We start from the raw sequence: 14583 nt of genomic DNA, 5'->3' as shown, positions 1-14583 counted from the left end.
TTCACTGACATTTTTAACACCTCTCTGGAGCTATGTCGCGTGCCGTCCTGCTTTAAGACCTCTACCATTGTCCCTGTCCCCAAGAAAGCACGGATCACAGGACTAAATGACTACAGGCCGGTCGCGCTGACGTCTGTGGTCATGAAGTCCTTTGAGCGCTTGGTCCTGCCCCACCTCAAGGACATCACCGCCCCCTTCCTGGACCCACTGCAGTTCGCCTACAGAGCCAATAGGGATTGTGGATGATGCAGTGAACCTGGCCCTCCACTTCATCCTGGAGCATCTGGACTCCCCAGGAACCTACGCTAGGATCCTGTTTGTGGACTTCAGCTCTGCCTTCAACACCATCCTCCCTGGACTGCTACGAGACAAGCTCTACCAGCTCAGCGTGCCCGACTCCCTCTGCAGTTGGATTAATGACTTCCTGACAGACCGAAGACAGCACGTAAGGCTGGGGAAGATTGTCTCGGACAGTCGAACCACAAACACTGGTACTCCTCAGGGCTGTGTACTCTCCCCCTGGCTCTTCTCCCTGTATACAAACTGCTGCACCTCCAGTCACCAATCCGTAAAACTGCTCAAGTTTGCGGATGACACCACCCTCATCGGGCTCATCTCGAATGGCGATGAGTCCGCCTACAGGAGAGAGGTACACCGGCTGACGTCCTGGTGCAGCCTCAACAACCTGGAGCTGAACGCCCAGAAAACAGTGGAGATGATCATGGACTTCAGGAAAGTCACAGCCCCACCATCCCCCCTCACCCTGATTGACTCTCGCACCCCCGTCCCCATTGTGGACTCCTTCCGTTTCTTGGGCACCACCATCACCCAGGACCTCAAGTGGGAGCTGACCATCAGCTCCCTCATCAAGAAGGCCCAGCAGAGGATGTACTTCCTGCGGCAGCTGAGGAAACTTAAGGTGCCGACCGAGATGCTGGTGCAGTTTTACTCAGCCATCATAGAGTCCATCCTGACCTCCTCCATCACAGTGTGGTTCCCCGGTGCCACAGTCCAGGATAACAATAGACTGCAACGCATCGTAAGTGCTGCGGAGAAGGTGATTGGCTGCAAGCTCCCATCCCTCCAGGACTTGTTCTCCTCCAGGACCAGGAGGCGTGTGGGTCGGATCACAGCTGACTCTTCTCACCCTGGACACACACTATTCTCCCCTCTCCCCTCAGGCAGGAGACTACGCTCCATCCAGACCCACACCTCCCGCCACCTGAACAGTTTTTCCCCCTCGGCCATCAGGCAAATGAACAATAACTCCTAACAGCAGCTCCTTGAATTCCTTGAATCCCTTCTAAGTCTATCTGATAGCTCAGTCACAGCTCTTTTTATACCAAATATGTGTTATATGTGTTTTATGTCGCACGTTTGCACCAAGAAAAATTCCTAGTTTGTGAACCCGTTCTCAAACAATGGCAATAAAACGATTCTGATTCTGATAAGCAACGTTGCCAAAAATAATGTTGTTTTTTCTAACGAAATAAAACATTTTCTAAATGTCCTCTGCTTGCCTGGTGGACAACGTTTGGACACCACTGCATTAAACATATAATCGAAGCAACAAAATACAATTTAAAGTTTTTTTCGAATCCATTAATCGTTGCAGCCTTATGACATACGTACTTACTGCTATAAATTAGGTATTCTAAAATATATATTATGTTAAGCATGAGATTAAAAGATGTTTCCTCATTCCTCAGCGCCATCTTTTGTTATTGTCAATAGTAGAGTGTATGTCATGTGTTCTTTCTTTACTTTTAAGCTGATGTAAGGCACTGTGTGTTGCCTATGTATGAAAAGTGCTATGTAAATAAAGTTTTGATTAATCGATTGAAGTTCTGCAGGACAAAACCTAAGCCCTTTTTCTTTTTACACTTTACTAAAAAGTAACCCGGATAGAGGTACATGATGACGGATGTCTTTCACGACAAAATAAAAGCTCACTCTAGCATAAAACGTCAGACATGTGACGCTTGTGCATACGCGTAAAATCGCTCTGAAACTTAGCAATGTATCAAAGCGATAAAACAGTCGTCATTGCGGAAAGCATTCTCGCAGCGTTAGAAAATTGCACATCGTCGTCGCACGAAGAGAAGAAAAAAATACCAAGCGAGCGCTTTGTTTACTTCCGGGTTCTAACAGGAAGTACACCCGGTCTGCACCGGAAGTGGCCTGTAAGCTGGCGCTGCTGCGGGCAGGCTCCTCTCAAAAGGCGGCTTCTCCCACACCCTACATTGCTACTATTTGGCCGTCTGAGCGTTCATTTGTACAGGGAATGAAGAATGGCCGTGGCGTTTGGGAAGCTTGCGGTTGGCACGTATGTGGAAATAAAGCGCAGCGACGGTAAGTTTTAGGCGATGTGGCTCTTGTCCTCGTCGCAGTGTCTCTTTTCTCCCCCAGCCCCAAGTTGTTTGGGGAGCTTTGTTGCTGTGGTGCTGTTGAATGATACATGATAAATGGGTTATGTAGCGATGCTTCTCTTTGCCGCATAACGTCAACGCTAGCCGGGGTGGGGAATGACAGCTCCCCGCGGGGGGCTTCGAACCTGATTACACATTTCATGTCTTTTTAATACAAATTCTCCTTTCTCCTTTATGGTGATTATCATGCTACCAGCCGGTGTGCTACTCCTTGCTACAGAACGCCACAAAAACGTCAAAACAAACCACCCAGTGCTATTTGAAATAGTTATTTAGGTTTTAAACGTAAATAATAATTCAAATAATGTTTCATTTCCCAACTAGACGAGGACGGCTTTATTGCGCAGCTTTAGCTGGGGATTAGCTTAATGGCTAATGCTAACCCGACCGGCTTCGTATGGCAGAAACAGGATGTAGTGTGCATGTCAACATGGCAAGCATTGTGTGTTGTCTTTGTCTCGTTTATACTAACAATACAGCTTTTTTAACAATACATCTTTTTTGAAACAAGTGTCAATGGCGGGAGCCCGACCTTGTAAACGACAGTTGCCATGGAAACACTCTGATGTGGACATCAGAGCTATAACGTGGAATGTTTGTTTTTTTAAGTAATATACTTAAACATAATGGTAGTTTTTTTGTTTCTTCCTTTTGGAGTCTAGTAAGTCTGATTTTCTTGAGGTCAGCATGTCTTGAAAGAAAATAGCTTTTTTATATCAAATCAATGCAAATGTGGGCGTCGAGGACATGTCTATTGATTGTTAATAGTCAGTAATAGGGCTGTAACGATTGATCGATAGTTAGATTGATGTTCCTAAAATCGAAGGAAGTCGATCTGTGTTTGGCGAGTTGGCCTTCCAGAATATGTATATCCAGGCCTCAAGTTTTAACTTTTTAAGGTCAAGGCAAGTGTTGCCTTAAAGGAGGGCTCATATTTTAGGGGACCAAGGCAAGTTAGAAGGGTACCAAGGCAAACATTATTTTCTTTTGAGGCAGGATATATATATATATATATATATATATATATATATATATATATATATATATATATATATATATATATATATATATATATAATAGATACAAAATTGTGATCATGTGTGAAAGCTAGGGCTGCCAATTATGGCCAAAGTGATAACTAAGATTATTGTTATCAATATTGAAATTATGATTACTTATTGTTAAGTAAAGCAGTGTTGGGGTGTGAACGTAATACCATCACGTCATTTGTAATGTTTAATAAAAAGACTATAGATAGACGTTACCCATATATTTATAGACAAATATTAGGTATTTGTATTCTTTAATAACATCAACTTGCCAGCTTTTTGTCATTACATAATGCCTTTATCTCTATTTTTACATTTTGATAGAGAGAGTTTTTATTATTATTTTTGTTTGTTATGTACATTTATATGTAGATTATGTATCGGGACGGATCCATTAAGGGTTTGAGCAGAAATATGTCTTATAGTAATAAACGATACTCAATAAAATATTAACACAATAAAACATTAACAAAATGGTGTGTCACATGAATGATTTTTGAAGTAACACCTTAGTGACATGAAAAAAACACAATGTAAAAAAATAACAACCTGGTGTTTCCTTTTTGATATCATAATAAAACACAAAGCAGTTTGGCTGATGAAGATGAAGTCTAATATACAAGCTTTGTTCTTCTCCAACGCCTCCCTAGTGTTTCAGTACAATAGTTTGGCCAACAACAAAAACCCGGAGTGATACCTCTCACATAGAATAAACAATCTTAACCGCCTGCATTCAATTCGATGAGATAACAAAACATTTTAGCTATTATTGATGTTATTTGAACATTGATACAGTTTGCAGTTAAGTAAAGGACGAGTGAACATCCCAGTAAACAAAGTAAAGACTTTATAAACAAATTGTGACAACGTTCACGACACATCGCCTGCTGCAAAACATCAAATTGTTTTCTCCTTTGCTGTATACTTTTGGTGTGGGGACAAGTGTCTCCAATATTGTCCACACAAGTCGCCATCTAAACACAGCAGTGCGCTCTTAAACGCACGGCGGGAAGTGAGGGAAAATTACGTTAAACCAAGCGCTTGGCTCCATTTACTACGAGGGAAAATCTCCGCAGCAAAGTCGGTGTTCGAAATAAACTCAAACTCAACTCGTTGGTCGCCATGATTATTAAGCCACACACAGCTAGTGACGACTTTGTGTTGCCAAAAATGCATTAATAAATGAAGTTTTTTCGGTAATTAAAAAAATTAAACGGTATTACTAACCGTCGGGAATTATCACAAATTATCATTATACCGTTTACCGTTACATCCCTCATCCATTAACAAGTAAAAAGTCAAGGCCGGTCACAGCATATTCTTGCCACAAATGTTGGTAAAAAAAATTTGGGCATTACGGCAAATGACGAGGGCGGTATCTGCACTTGCCGCACTTGCCGCAGTTGCCGCGGTTAAATCCGAGCGTTGTATATCGCGCTAACGTTGATTTAAAATGTTATTAATCGATTATATAAATACTATAAAATAAGAACATACTTTATATAAAGATTTTTATAGCACTTTGTAAATAATTGAAAATCGTAAATATTAGACAAAAAGATGGCTCTCCTCAGAGGGCGAGTGTCAACTGTTATTTATTTTCCTCACCTTGTGCAGAGCTTGAAGGACATATCTAATAAAGCTGAGAGAGCGCGGACATTTCGGACATTTTTATCCAACTATGCTGGAGTCCTTCTCTGAGCTAGCATGATATGCTAACCAGATGCTTGGACAGCTGCAGAGACGAAACGAAAGCGCGGCAGATGGGGAGGAGCTGACAAAGACTCCTTCCGCCGCATGGTTAGCAAAGGAAGGCTAAACTCTTCCGGTTATACAACTGGCAAATGTTCAGTCTCGGGAGGAAGAATGGCTGGCCTTGTTAATAAACAAGCATGGCGCACGGACAGTAAGATGATTTCAAACTCCTACTCTGGACATGTGGAATATTTGACTTTGAAGTTAAGGTCATTTTATCTGCCCAGAAAACTGCAATGTATTATTGTCAGTGTCATGTACATCCTTCCAAGGAGGAGGCTGCACTGAAGGAAATACAGGACATGCTCAATGGGCATGAACATACATATCTGGACCTTGCTGTAATTATCTCGGGTGATTTTAAAAGCTAATCTACGGTAATTACAAGAAATAACAGGAATATAGAAAACTTCACCCCTAGTGTCCATTATCCAGTATTTATTTCACAGTCACACTGGTTGAATTTTTTGAAAAAAGTTACTGAATCAATTTCAACTCAATGAATAAATCGTTTCGGATCTTTTCGTTCTAAATTTTTTTTATCTTTTCTAAATCGTTTAGGCAACCACAAATTCTGAATCGTTAAAAGGAATCGTTACACCCCTAGTCAAATGTAAAACCACTGTCGACCATGGCTAGAGAACCCAATTGCAGGGATTTTCCTCCCAGCGGGGGTGATGGTAGAACTCGTGTAGATTCTCCCATATTCAGGCCACCACCCCATCTGTTGTAGCCAGCATCCTAATAAATCTGACATCACTGTCATTTCCTGTGCTTTTTTACTACCCATCATAGACACTTAAACAGATCTGCTGCTATTGATTTACTTAGTACCCTTGGCTTTATTCTAATCAGTATTTAACCCTTGTTAGAAACAGTACAGCCATTACAGACTAAATACAACAAACATATTGACCCGGTTCCATTGATTGATGCTTGCTAGGTTGTGTAAGTGATGCTTAAGAGCCTTTTGTTTGTTCCTCTGGCTTATCAGAACTGGATGCACCCGCTGCTTTTGAGCCCCCCTCAGCCATTGGGACGTATCAATGTAAAAGTGGGACACAGTGGACACAATGGTTTCTTTCAGATTCACGGCTATGACAGAATCTCCAGTGCGTGACTTATAGGGAGCTCACGGCGGTATGAATCAAAAAGTACAGTGTCGTTTTTTTTCTCATAAGATTGTCATACAGTCCACTAATAGGGAGTTTATTGAGGTAGTCTCCGCTTTTGTAAGCTTGTGGAACCTTCTATACAATTCTAGAGTCTCTGTTGCAGTAATGTTTGCAAGGTCAGTTATATAATGCACCTGCCTGTTCACTATCTGTTTGATGGTGTTAAAGGGGACCAAGATGATTTTCCTCTGTTCTGAATTATAAATGTTGTTACAATGTTGGCTACTCAGGTGAACAATGCCAAGCCAAGCATTTGGGTGTGAGTTTGCACTAAGTTTTGGATACCTCGGAACGCTGTGTTTTGCAGTCTTTTTTCCCAGCAGTGGACCTTGTGTGATGTCAGAGATTGACGGACGCACTAACGTGAGTATTTGTGGTTCGTGCTATGCCAGTGTAACGGAGGCCAGCCACAAGTAAACCTCCCTCTCTAAGGACCTCAAGAGCAGTGCTGGTTACCTGGTTGAGAACTCGGGCGTTTAGCTCAGTAGCTCTGCCCGCTCATCTCTCTTATGCTCTCACTTTGTGCTGATGCCTTGAGTGAAGTTGAACCTCCTGTGTTATTCTACATTTCATCTATCCCAACTGCTCTGATGTCTATAAAAGAAATACTTTGTGTTTACCTGTCCACAACGTTTTACACGGGCTTGTTTTGTAGGAATGTGCCGCTCGATTGGCCACCGATCAGTATCAAACGATTTTCATTAAAAAGTATGTGATTGGCCTTTGCTGATTAATGTCATTTAATTCTGATCACAAACGCCGATATTCTCTGGCTGGCTAACAAGCGGCTAGCTGCTAATTATGAGTCTCCATACATAGTACATACATAAACTGAACATTTTAGTAAGTATTATCAAGTATCATTGTCACTGGAGGATGAGGCTAAACATGTTACACACCGAGAGCAAACCAGCAGCAGGCATGCTAATGGTGAAGCTAACCTAGCTTTAAAAACACCAATAAATAAGTGCTTGGTTAACTTTTAAGAAATGTGGCTAGGACAGTAAGCAGATATTAACAGGAAATTTGTAAGTAGATGAATAGAATAGAGACTGGATAATATATCAACTGTCGGTGTCTCAACTGTCAAGCTTTGTCACAGTAAGTACACAACATGTAAGAAGAAGGCGGATCGATCCATAGGAGATATCTACATTAACAATACGATCAGTAAATGATCGAGAGAGTGATCCAATCAATATTTTTATTTTCTCAAAATTATTATTTTTTGTTTTGCTAATGCTTGCAAACTCAGGGAATACTTTCTTGGAAACAGGAGGGCTTTGGGGGCAAAACGATAATATTTAAATAAGTAGCATAGTAGTTTTATGCTTTTGTTTAGTTATTGTGTGCTATTGACCATGTTTTGCTCAAAATAATTGTATGTAATAAAAGAGAATACAGACCTTGTTTAAATATTGCCTTGAATATTAAACTGTCAATAGCACAACTATGAATAAATTAAAACATTTACAGCTAAACCATGTGATCAGTATTGGTATCTGCCGATCTCGCTCATGGATGATTGGAATTTGCAGCATAAAACCTTGAATGGAACAAGGTAGTACAAGTTGGATTAGCTACTGAACTCCGATAATAAAGAGCCTTGTGACATTACAGCTTGGTTTGAGGAAAAACAAAAGATAGGATAAAGTGATATTTTTATCTAATTGTGGCATGCATAAAATATCACCAAAGTGCGATATGCAGTTCTGTAAATGTTGGCTTTATTACGCAGCTGTATCGATACGGGAGTAGGCAGGTGTCCTTAATGTTGTGACTATAATGTATATTGTTTATGAATTAAATTTTTGACCGTGACTGAAAAAACAGGTTTGTCTTCAAGTTTGAATTAAATATTTAGCAGTATACATTTTCAAAATATAAAAGTTTATACTTTTTGGAGAGTGGGGTTTTATTTGCACTACTAAAGCATAGCCAATACATATTATCTAGACCAAAAAGAAGTGTTTTAAATGTATATTGTAAGTCAGGATGTAAAGTCCTTTCACACCCAATTCACTTCATAGTCCTGCTAGAACAGAAAAGAGTTTCACCAAACTGTTCCTATAAAGTTGGAAGTCTGAAAGGGCTTGGTAGTTTGGAATAAGGAAAATACTTCAATAAAATAAGGAGTCAAGTCCCGAACTTCTCTCATCAGGGGTCATGCTATGAGTGTGTGGCTTGTAATTCTCTGCCAAAATGCTAAGGGGCAGAGTTTTCCTGAGAGGGACCAACCACAGGTCTTGTTGATTAGATATTTAGCTTCTCGACTAGGAACAATGGTGATCGTTGTTAGAGCTGCTACTAATCAATGTGGAACTTCAACCACTTTTATTGTACATGTTGCTTTGAAACCATACTGTAACGACATGGCAGTTATGTGTTGGGGTTTATGGATGCGACGATTAGTCGATGAACAAGGATAATAAAATTTGTCGTCAACAGTCTTGACGTTACCGCTTGTGTTTTGCCAGACAGAAACAAACGTGTGCGAACAGAGAAATATGGCACTCAAGAAAACACAAAGACTATGGGAACATTTCTCCCGAAACACACCAAAAACATAAGTAACTTGCTCAATTTTCAAAGCGGACCTTGCTTTTCACGGAAGTACATCTGTTATGCGGGATCATTTAAAACCAAGGCATGTTGGACATTCTCCGACTTTCCTCGGCACGATAGGTAGATTTTTAGCTAGCTAGCTCTGTGAAAAATAGCTTCAACTATCATTTTAACCAAAGTCTGCCAGCTAAACTTTGTCTATATACTGTACTTCTGTACATGTTTCTAGAACCAATAACATTAACCTTGCTTTGGCAGCTGAGAGGCTCCAGCACCCCCCGCGACCCCGAAAGGTACAAGCGGTAGATAATGGATGGATGGATAATTATTTTAATGTATGTATTTGAGTTCAAAATACTTTTTATATTATTTTGCAGTCCAAAAAAAATCAGTAGTACTATTGATGGCTTTCTACAGCTTGCTTTTACATGAACAAAAGCAGCCTAACGAAAAGCACAGTTAAAATATGAATAACTATGAAGTAGTCCTCTTTATTGTCTTTCAATCATTATTAGACAGCACATACCTATAAAAAAATCTCAAGCTGGTTTTAAAAGCCGACTGCTAAATTGGAGCCATTAAATAGGTGTATAGGTGTATGACAAATCATTAGGATAGTCAATGACTAGTTGACTATCAAAATAGTTGTTACTCCCAGCCATATGGCCAACTGTATGTGTGTGTGGGTGTGTGTATGCATCATGGAGAGCCAGTGTGTGTTTGTTGAAACAAGTAGGACGCCTACGTTGAGAAAACAGATGTTTTGTTTACTGTTTATGTTGTTTTATTGTGGCCAGGGCCAACAGTAACCAGCTTTGCTCAATGAAGCAGTTAAAGGGGAACTGCACATTTTTGGGATGTTTGCCTATCGTTCACAATCATTATTAAATAGATGGCGATGTATGTATTTTTTATGCATTCTAAATATTAAATAAATGCGATCAAAAGTCCGCTTACAATGGAGCCTACGGGAGCTGCTCTATTCTGTCTATAAAGCCCTTAAAATCCTTCCATAAACATCCATTAAGGTTTTATATACATGATGATATATGTAATGTAGTAACAGGCACATTTATAATAACATTTTATATATATGTATTTTGATAATTTTAGACATACGTGGAGTATTAATTTCAAAAACGCGTCACAACATTCGCTTTTATTTTAACATCACTGCAGACTTTGAGAGCCAACAAACATAATAAAACATCGCTTACTGTATAAGGTCTGCTGTCATTGGAATGCCGACTGCTAGCGAAGAAAAGGGGGGTGGAACCAAGTGCCTTTTCATGTCGTTCTAGCAATTTCCAGGTCCAATTTGACTGTCAAAGTGTACCAACTTGTCGGAATACGTCCTCAGCCTTCTTCTATCCAGTTGAGAGGCATGATTTATGATCTAGAATAGGGATCAAGAAAATGAGAAAACACCAGTCGATCATGTCTAAATTGTACACAAGCTTGTGATTACAGTGCCGCTATAGTTTGCCTGTGTTAGCGCTTATAATAATATCACTAATTCTTGGTTATTATTCAAATCGTGAAATGTAAATGGAGCATTGTTGGCACTTATTGACATTTTTTTATTGGGTTGTATGGGCAAAATAGAGGACCTCCCATTGGCATTAAAAAATTCCATCTGTCATGTCTTTCATGATGATTGTGAATGTGAACGATAGGAAAAATTCCCCCAAAAAGTGCAGTTCCCCTTTAAGACTTTTATTTGTCTGACTTTTGGTGCTTTTGTTAAAAGGCAAAATCAGAAGTGAAGCAAATAAAAAGCTGAACAATTAAAAGCTTTGCTGTCGCTAGGTTAGAATTTCATGAATTTTGTCAAGGTCAGCTGGAATTTTGTATCAACAATGCAGCTCGGTATGAACTGAAAAAATAAATACAGAATAAAGGTTGGCTCTGATGCCGCTACCTCAGTCTTTCTCAAATAGTGGGGCTGGCCCCCCCGGGGCGTGTGACCTTGGGGAACATGCTTTTTTGCCGTACCAGAGTATGATGCGTATGTAGCACTTAGCTTCACTGTAACCATGGTGGGAGACGCCGAAACATTTATGTGTTGTTTCCTTTCATGTTAATAAGCTTACAATGTTATGCAGAGGTATAGTTATAGCAATTTTATAGACAAATTATACTATTTATTATCACAGTGGAGAGTGGAGGGCGTGAAATATTTTATTTTTCTTGGGCGGGGGGCGTAACAGAATATATTTGAGAAGCACTGCGCTACACTAATGTTAACATACAATGAATTGGCCCGGAAATAGCGTCACAGATGTTAAACAATACAGATTTTAACAAAGAAAATTTGACATAAAACAGCAAATGCATTTTTACTTACAGGCATGGTGCCCAAACTTAGTAGAAACTAATATTGACCGCTAATTTTGTACTACCAGGCCAGTCTGCTGCTTGCTCTCTGTACTGTATTCCGTAGATGTGTATAAGTGTGTGCCAGCTAGCTAAGGAAGCCTGTTGCTCAAACCTCAAACTTTTATTGTAAAACAAAAACATAGTCAATTTTTTTTGTGGCATGATTGCCAAGAAATGGCATCGCAAAATCTTTCAAACATTTTTAAAAAAATCCTCTAATTGTTTGCTTGTGGTGGCCCGCAAGAGCAAATTAATGTATGGGAACCACTGGGAAGCATCATGTACCACTACACTACCAGTGTGAATGTCAAGATTTGGTTGTTGCATCACTTTTATGGCAACAAATAGGTATTTTTAATTCAGCTCTGTTGAAAGCCCAGTTGGTATTATTTGACTGCAGAGATTGTTTGTATTTGTACTCTTATCGATAGATTTACTGTCAGATATGTGTAGGAATGTTTAAGAAATTATCGATTTCGATGCTATTATCGAATCCTCTTATCGAACCGATTCCTTATCGATTGTCTTATCGAATCCAGATAGGTGGTTGTATATGGAAAAAACACACAATACTTGGTTTAAGAAAAGCTCACTTATTTTTTAAGAAAAAAAAAAAAATAATAAAATAAATAAATATTGACTGTTACCCAAAAACATTTTTCAATAAAAAAAATAAATATTGACAGTTAGTGCCCCTTTAAGTGGGCCACCTAAGAAAAATACATGCAGGGAAAACCCTGCATTCATTTGTATTGTACAGCACTTTACATTTGAAAAAAATCTCAAGAGTAATTGTGTTGTTTACTTTTTGCTCCATTACATGTCAGCAAAATACAATTATTAACCTACCGGTACTTGTATTCGTCTGTGTTCACCAAGTTGAAGGGGAGGAGATTTTTCACCATCATTCTCGTTAGCTTGCGAGTAATGTTGTTACTCTCCACCTCACTCATCTTGCTGCGCTCTGTGTTATACCTCGCCATGGTAAATGGGTTAACGCTCTGTGCTACAGAGCAAACCCTGCCCTGGTCACTCTGGCTGTCATGAATGTCATCATCTGAAATAGGATAAGGATAACATTATCTTAATTCACATCTTGCAAGCACTAGTTTATTAGACAGAACTGCAAACTGTAGTGGTGTAGGCTACAAGTAACCGTTAACGTTATCAGACACATACAAAAAGGCTAACGTTACCGTTAGCCACTGACTATGCTTAGGTAACGTTAGTCTAGCTAACATTACTGCAGTCCTGGTTGACATAAGAGGTGACGTCATTTTAGCCTAAAGGCTACAAGTGAGCAGATATGGAAATTAACCGGCAACAGTTAACGTTAGTTACTCACCAGCACTATCACTGGGACTGCAGGTTGAAGCAGAGGAAGAGGGGCGTGCTTCGTCATCTCTGTCGCTGCTTCTCCATGTGTCGAAGACACAACACTCTAACCACTAGGCCACCTGCTCAGTGGTCTAGTGGTTAGAGTGTCCGCCCTGAGATCGGTAGGCTGTGAGTTCAAACCCCGGCCGAGTCATACCAAAGACTATAAAAATGGGACCCATTACCTCCCTGCTTGGCATTTAGCATCAAGGGTTGGAATTGGGGGTTAAATCACCAAAAATTATTCCCGGGCGCAGCCACCGCTGCTTCCCACTGCTCCCCTCACCTCCCAGGAGATGAACAAGGGGATGGGTCAAATGCAGAGGACAAATTTCACCACACCTCGTGTGTGACAATCATTGGTGTACGGCCTGAACATGTTTCAAAATGTTTGTTGTACTGCTCCCCTTACAGGAAAGCGAAGCCTGGCAATAATTGCAGATAGCCGTTTCCTCGTCGTATTTCTTAGTAAAGTGAAGCCGTTTTTTCCGGTCCATTGTTGTTGCTGCTTCTGTATCTGCCGCCGAATGACTGAGCTACGTCATTTCCTGTGATGTGCCACAGGACATTTCCTGTGACACGGGATTCGTTCCCAGGGATTCGAATAAAGAACCAAATCTTTTTCTTTACTATAGTAGCTTCGATAACGGGAACCGTTTCTCAAAAGGGGATTCAAATCCATGGAATCGGGTCTTTTCTTATCGAACAATCGGTAGAACCGGTTTTCGAACATCATCCCTAGATATGTGGTTGTATACATTTTATGTGGGGATATAGGGCTTGTTCACACTGCAGGTCAATTCCGATTTTTTGCCCATTAAGATTTTATTGGATTTTTTTTCATGTCAATGTGAACGGGGGCGGAGTGGCTCGGTTGGTAGAGCGACCGTGCCAGCAACTTGAGGGTTTCAGGTTCGATTGCCGTTGTGTCCTTGAAGAAGACACTTCCGCCACCTGCTCCCAGTGCTACCCATACTGGCTTGAATGTATCTTTATAGATGTTTCACTATGTAAAGCGCTTTGAGCCTCTAAAGAAAAAAAGTGCTATATAAATATAATTCACTTCACTTGTCAACGGTGCAAACCCAAATTTTTCCAAGGCCTCTTTCGTATGTGGATTTAAATCAGATATGTATCGAATGCGACTGCAGTCTGAACACTGCGGTCGCTTTCATACGACTAAATACGTCATCAAATAGCGATAAGCGTAACAATTATTCGCCAAAATAGGCGGTTGCAAAACAAATAGTTGACAAATGAGCAGAAAACTGGCGAAAATAGTATGTTTTAGGAACTCACGTCAATGTTCCACCACTCTTGTCTCCGACTGCTTGCCCACACGCTCTTTGGCGCAGACATCGAAGCAAAGGTCTGACAAACTGCCAAAGTCAAAATGCTTGCCCTCTTCCGTCTTAATCTTCTATGCGCAGTGGTTCAGAAAATGTTGACTTCGATTGCACAAAATAGAAAATTGCCACAAATGCGCCAGGACTGAGAGCTACTAGTATTGAAGCCATGCTTATTTCCGTAAACACTGCAGCAGGTGTGATGTCATGATGTCATGTCTGAGTCAGATTGCGTTCGTATTAAGCCTGTATACTCTCGCAACGCGTAGCTTGTCCTTCCCTTGCGTAGCCTCCTGCGTAGCCTACATGCACCTCCCAACAATCCTAGGTTCGTGTCGCCTACGACTCATAAGGCAGTCAGTTTTTGCCAGGGACCCTCTGAACACAGGTGCACACTTGAGATGAACAAATTGTATGAAATGAAACCAGTGATTAAACGATTGCATGACAACTGATATTGTGTAGTTAATATCTCGATGCGCTCTAAAAATAATTACTGAATGTGTTG

General features: G+C 40.5%; 1 protein-coding gene across 4 annotated transcripts in view; it reads left to right on the top strand.

Moving 5' to 3' along the window:
* Nucleotides 1-2101: 2101 nt before the first annotated feature.
* Nucleotides 2102-14583, top strand: part of kif2a (kinesin family member 2a) — a 54594-nt gene continuing 42112 nt past the window's right edge. The window contains exon 1 of one of the 4 annotated variants that reach the window (XM_062050879.1): nucleotides 2102-2352. In XM_062050879.1, coding sequence (XP_061906863.1) covers nucleotides 2292-2352 — 61 coding nt within the window. In that variant the 5' untranslated portion in view covers nucleotides 2102-2291. The remainder of the gene's footprint in view (nucleotides 2353-14583) is intronic. The other 3 variants (XM_062050880.1, XM_062050881.1, XM_062050882.1) reach the window with 3 other exon arrangements.

Source organism: Entelurus aequoreus, linkage group LG06 (assembly GCF_033978785.1).
Source record: "Entelurus aequoreus isolate RoL-2023_Sb linkage group LG06, RoL_Eaeq_v1.1, whole genome shotgun sequence".
Lineage (NCBI taxonomy): Eukaryota > Metazoa > Chordata > Actinopteri > Syngnathiformes > Syngnathidae > Entelurus > Entelurus aequoreus.
This window is presented reverse-complemented; position numbering and strand designations above follow the sequence as displayed.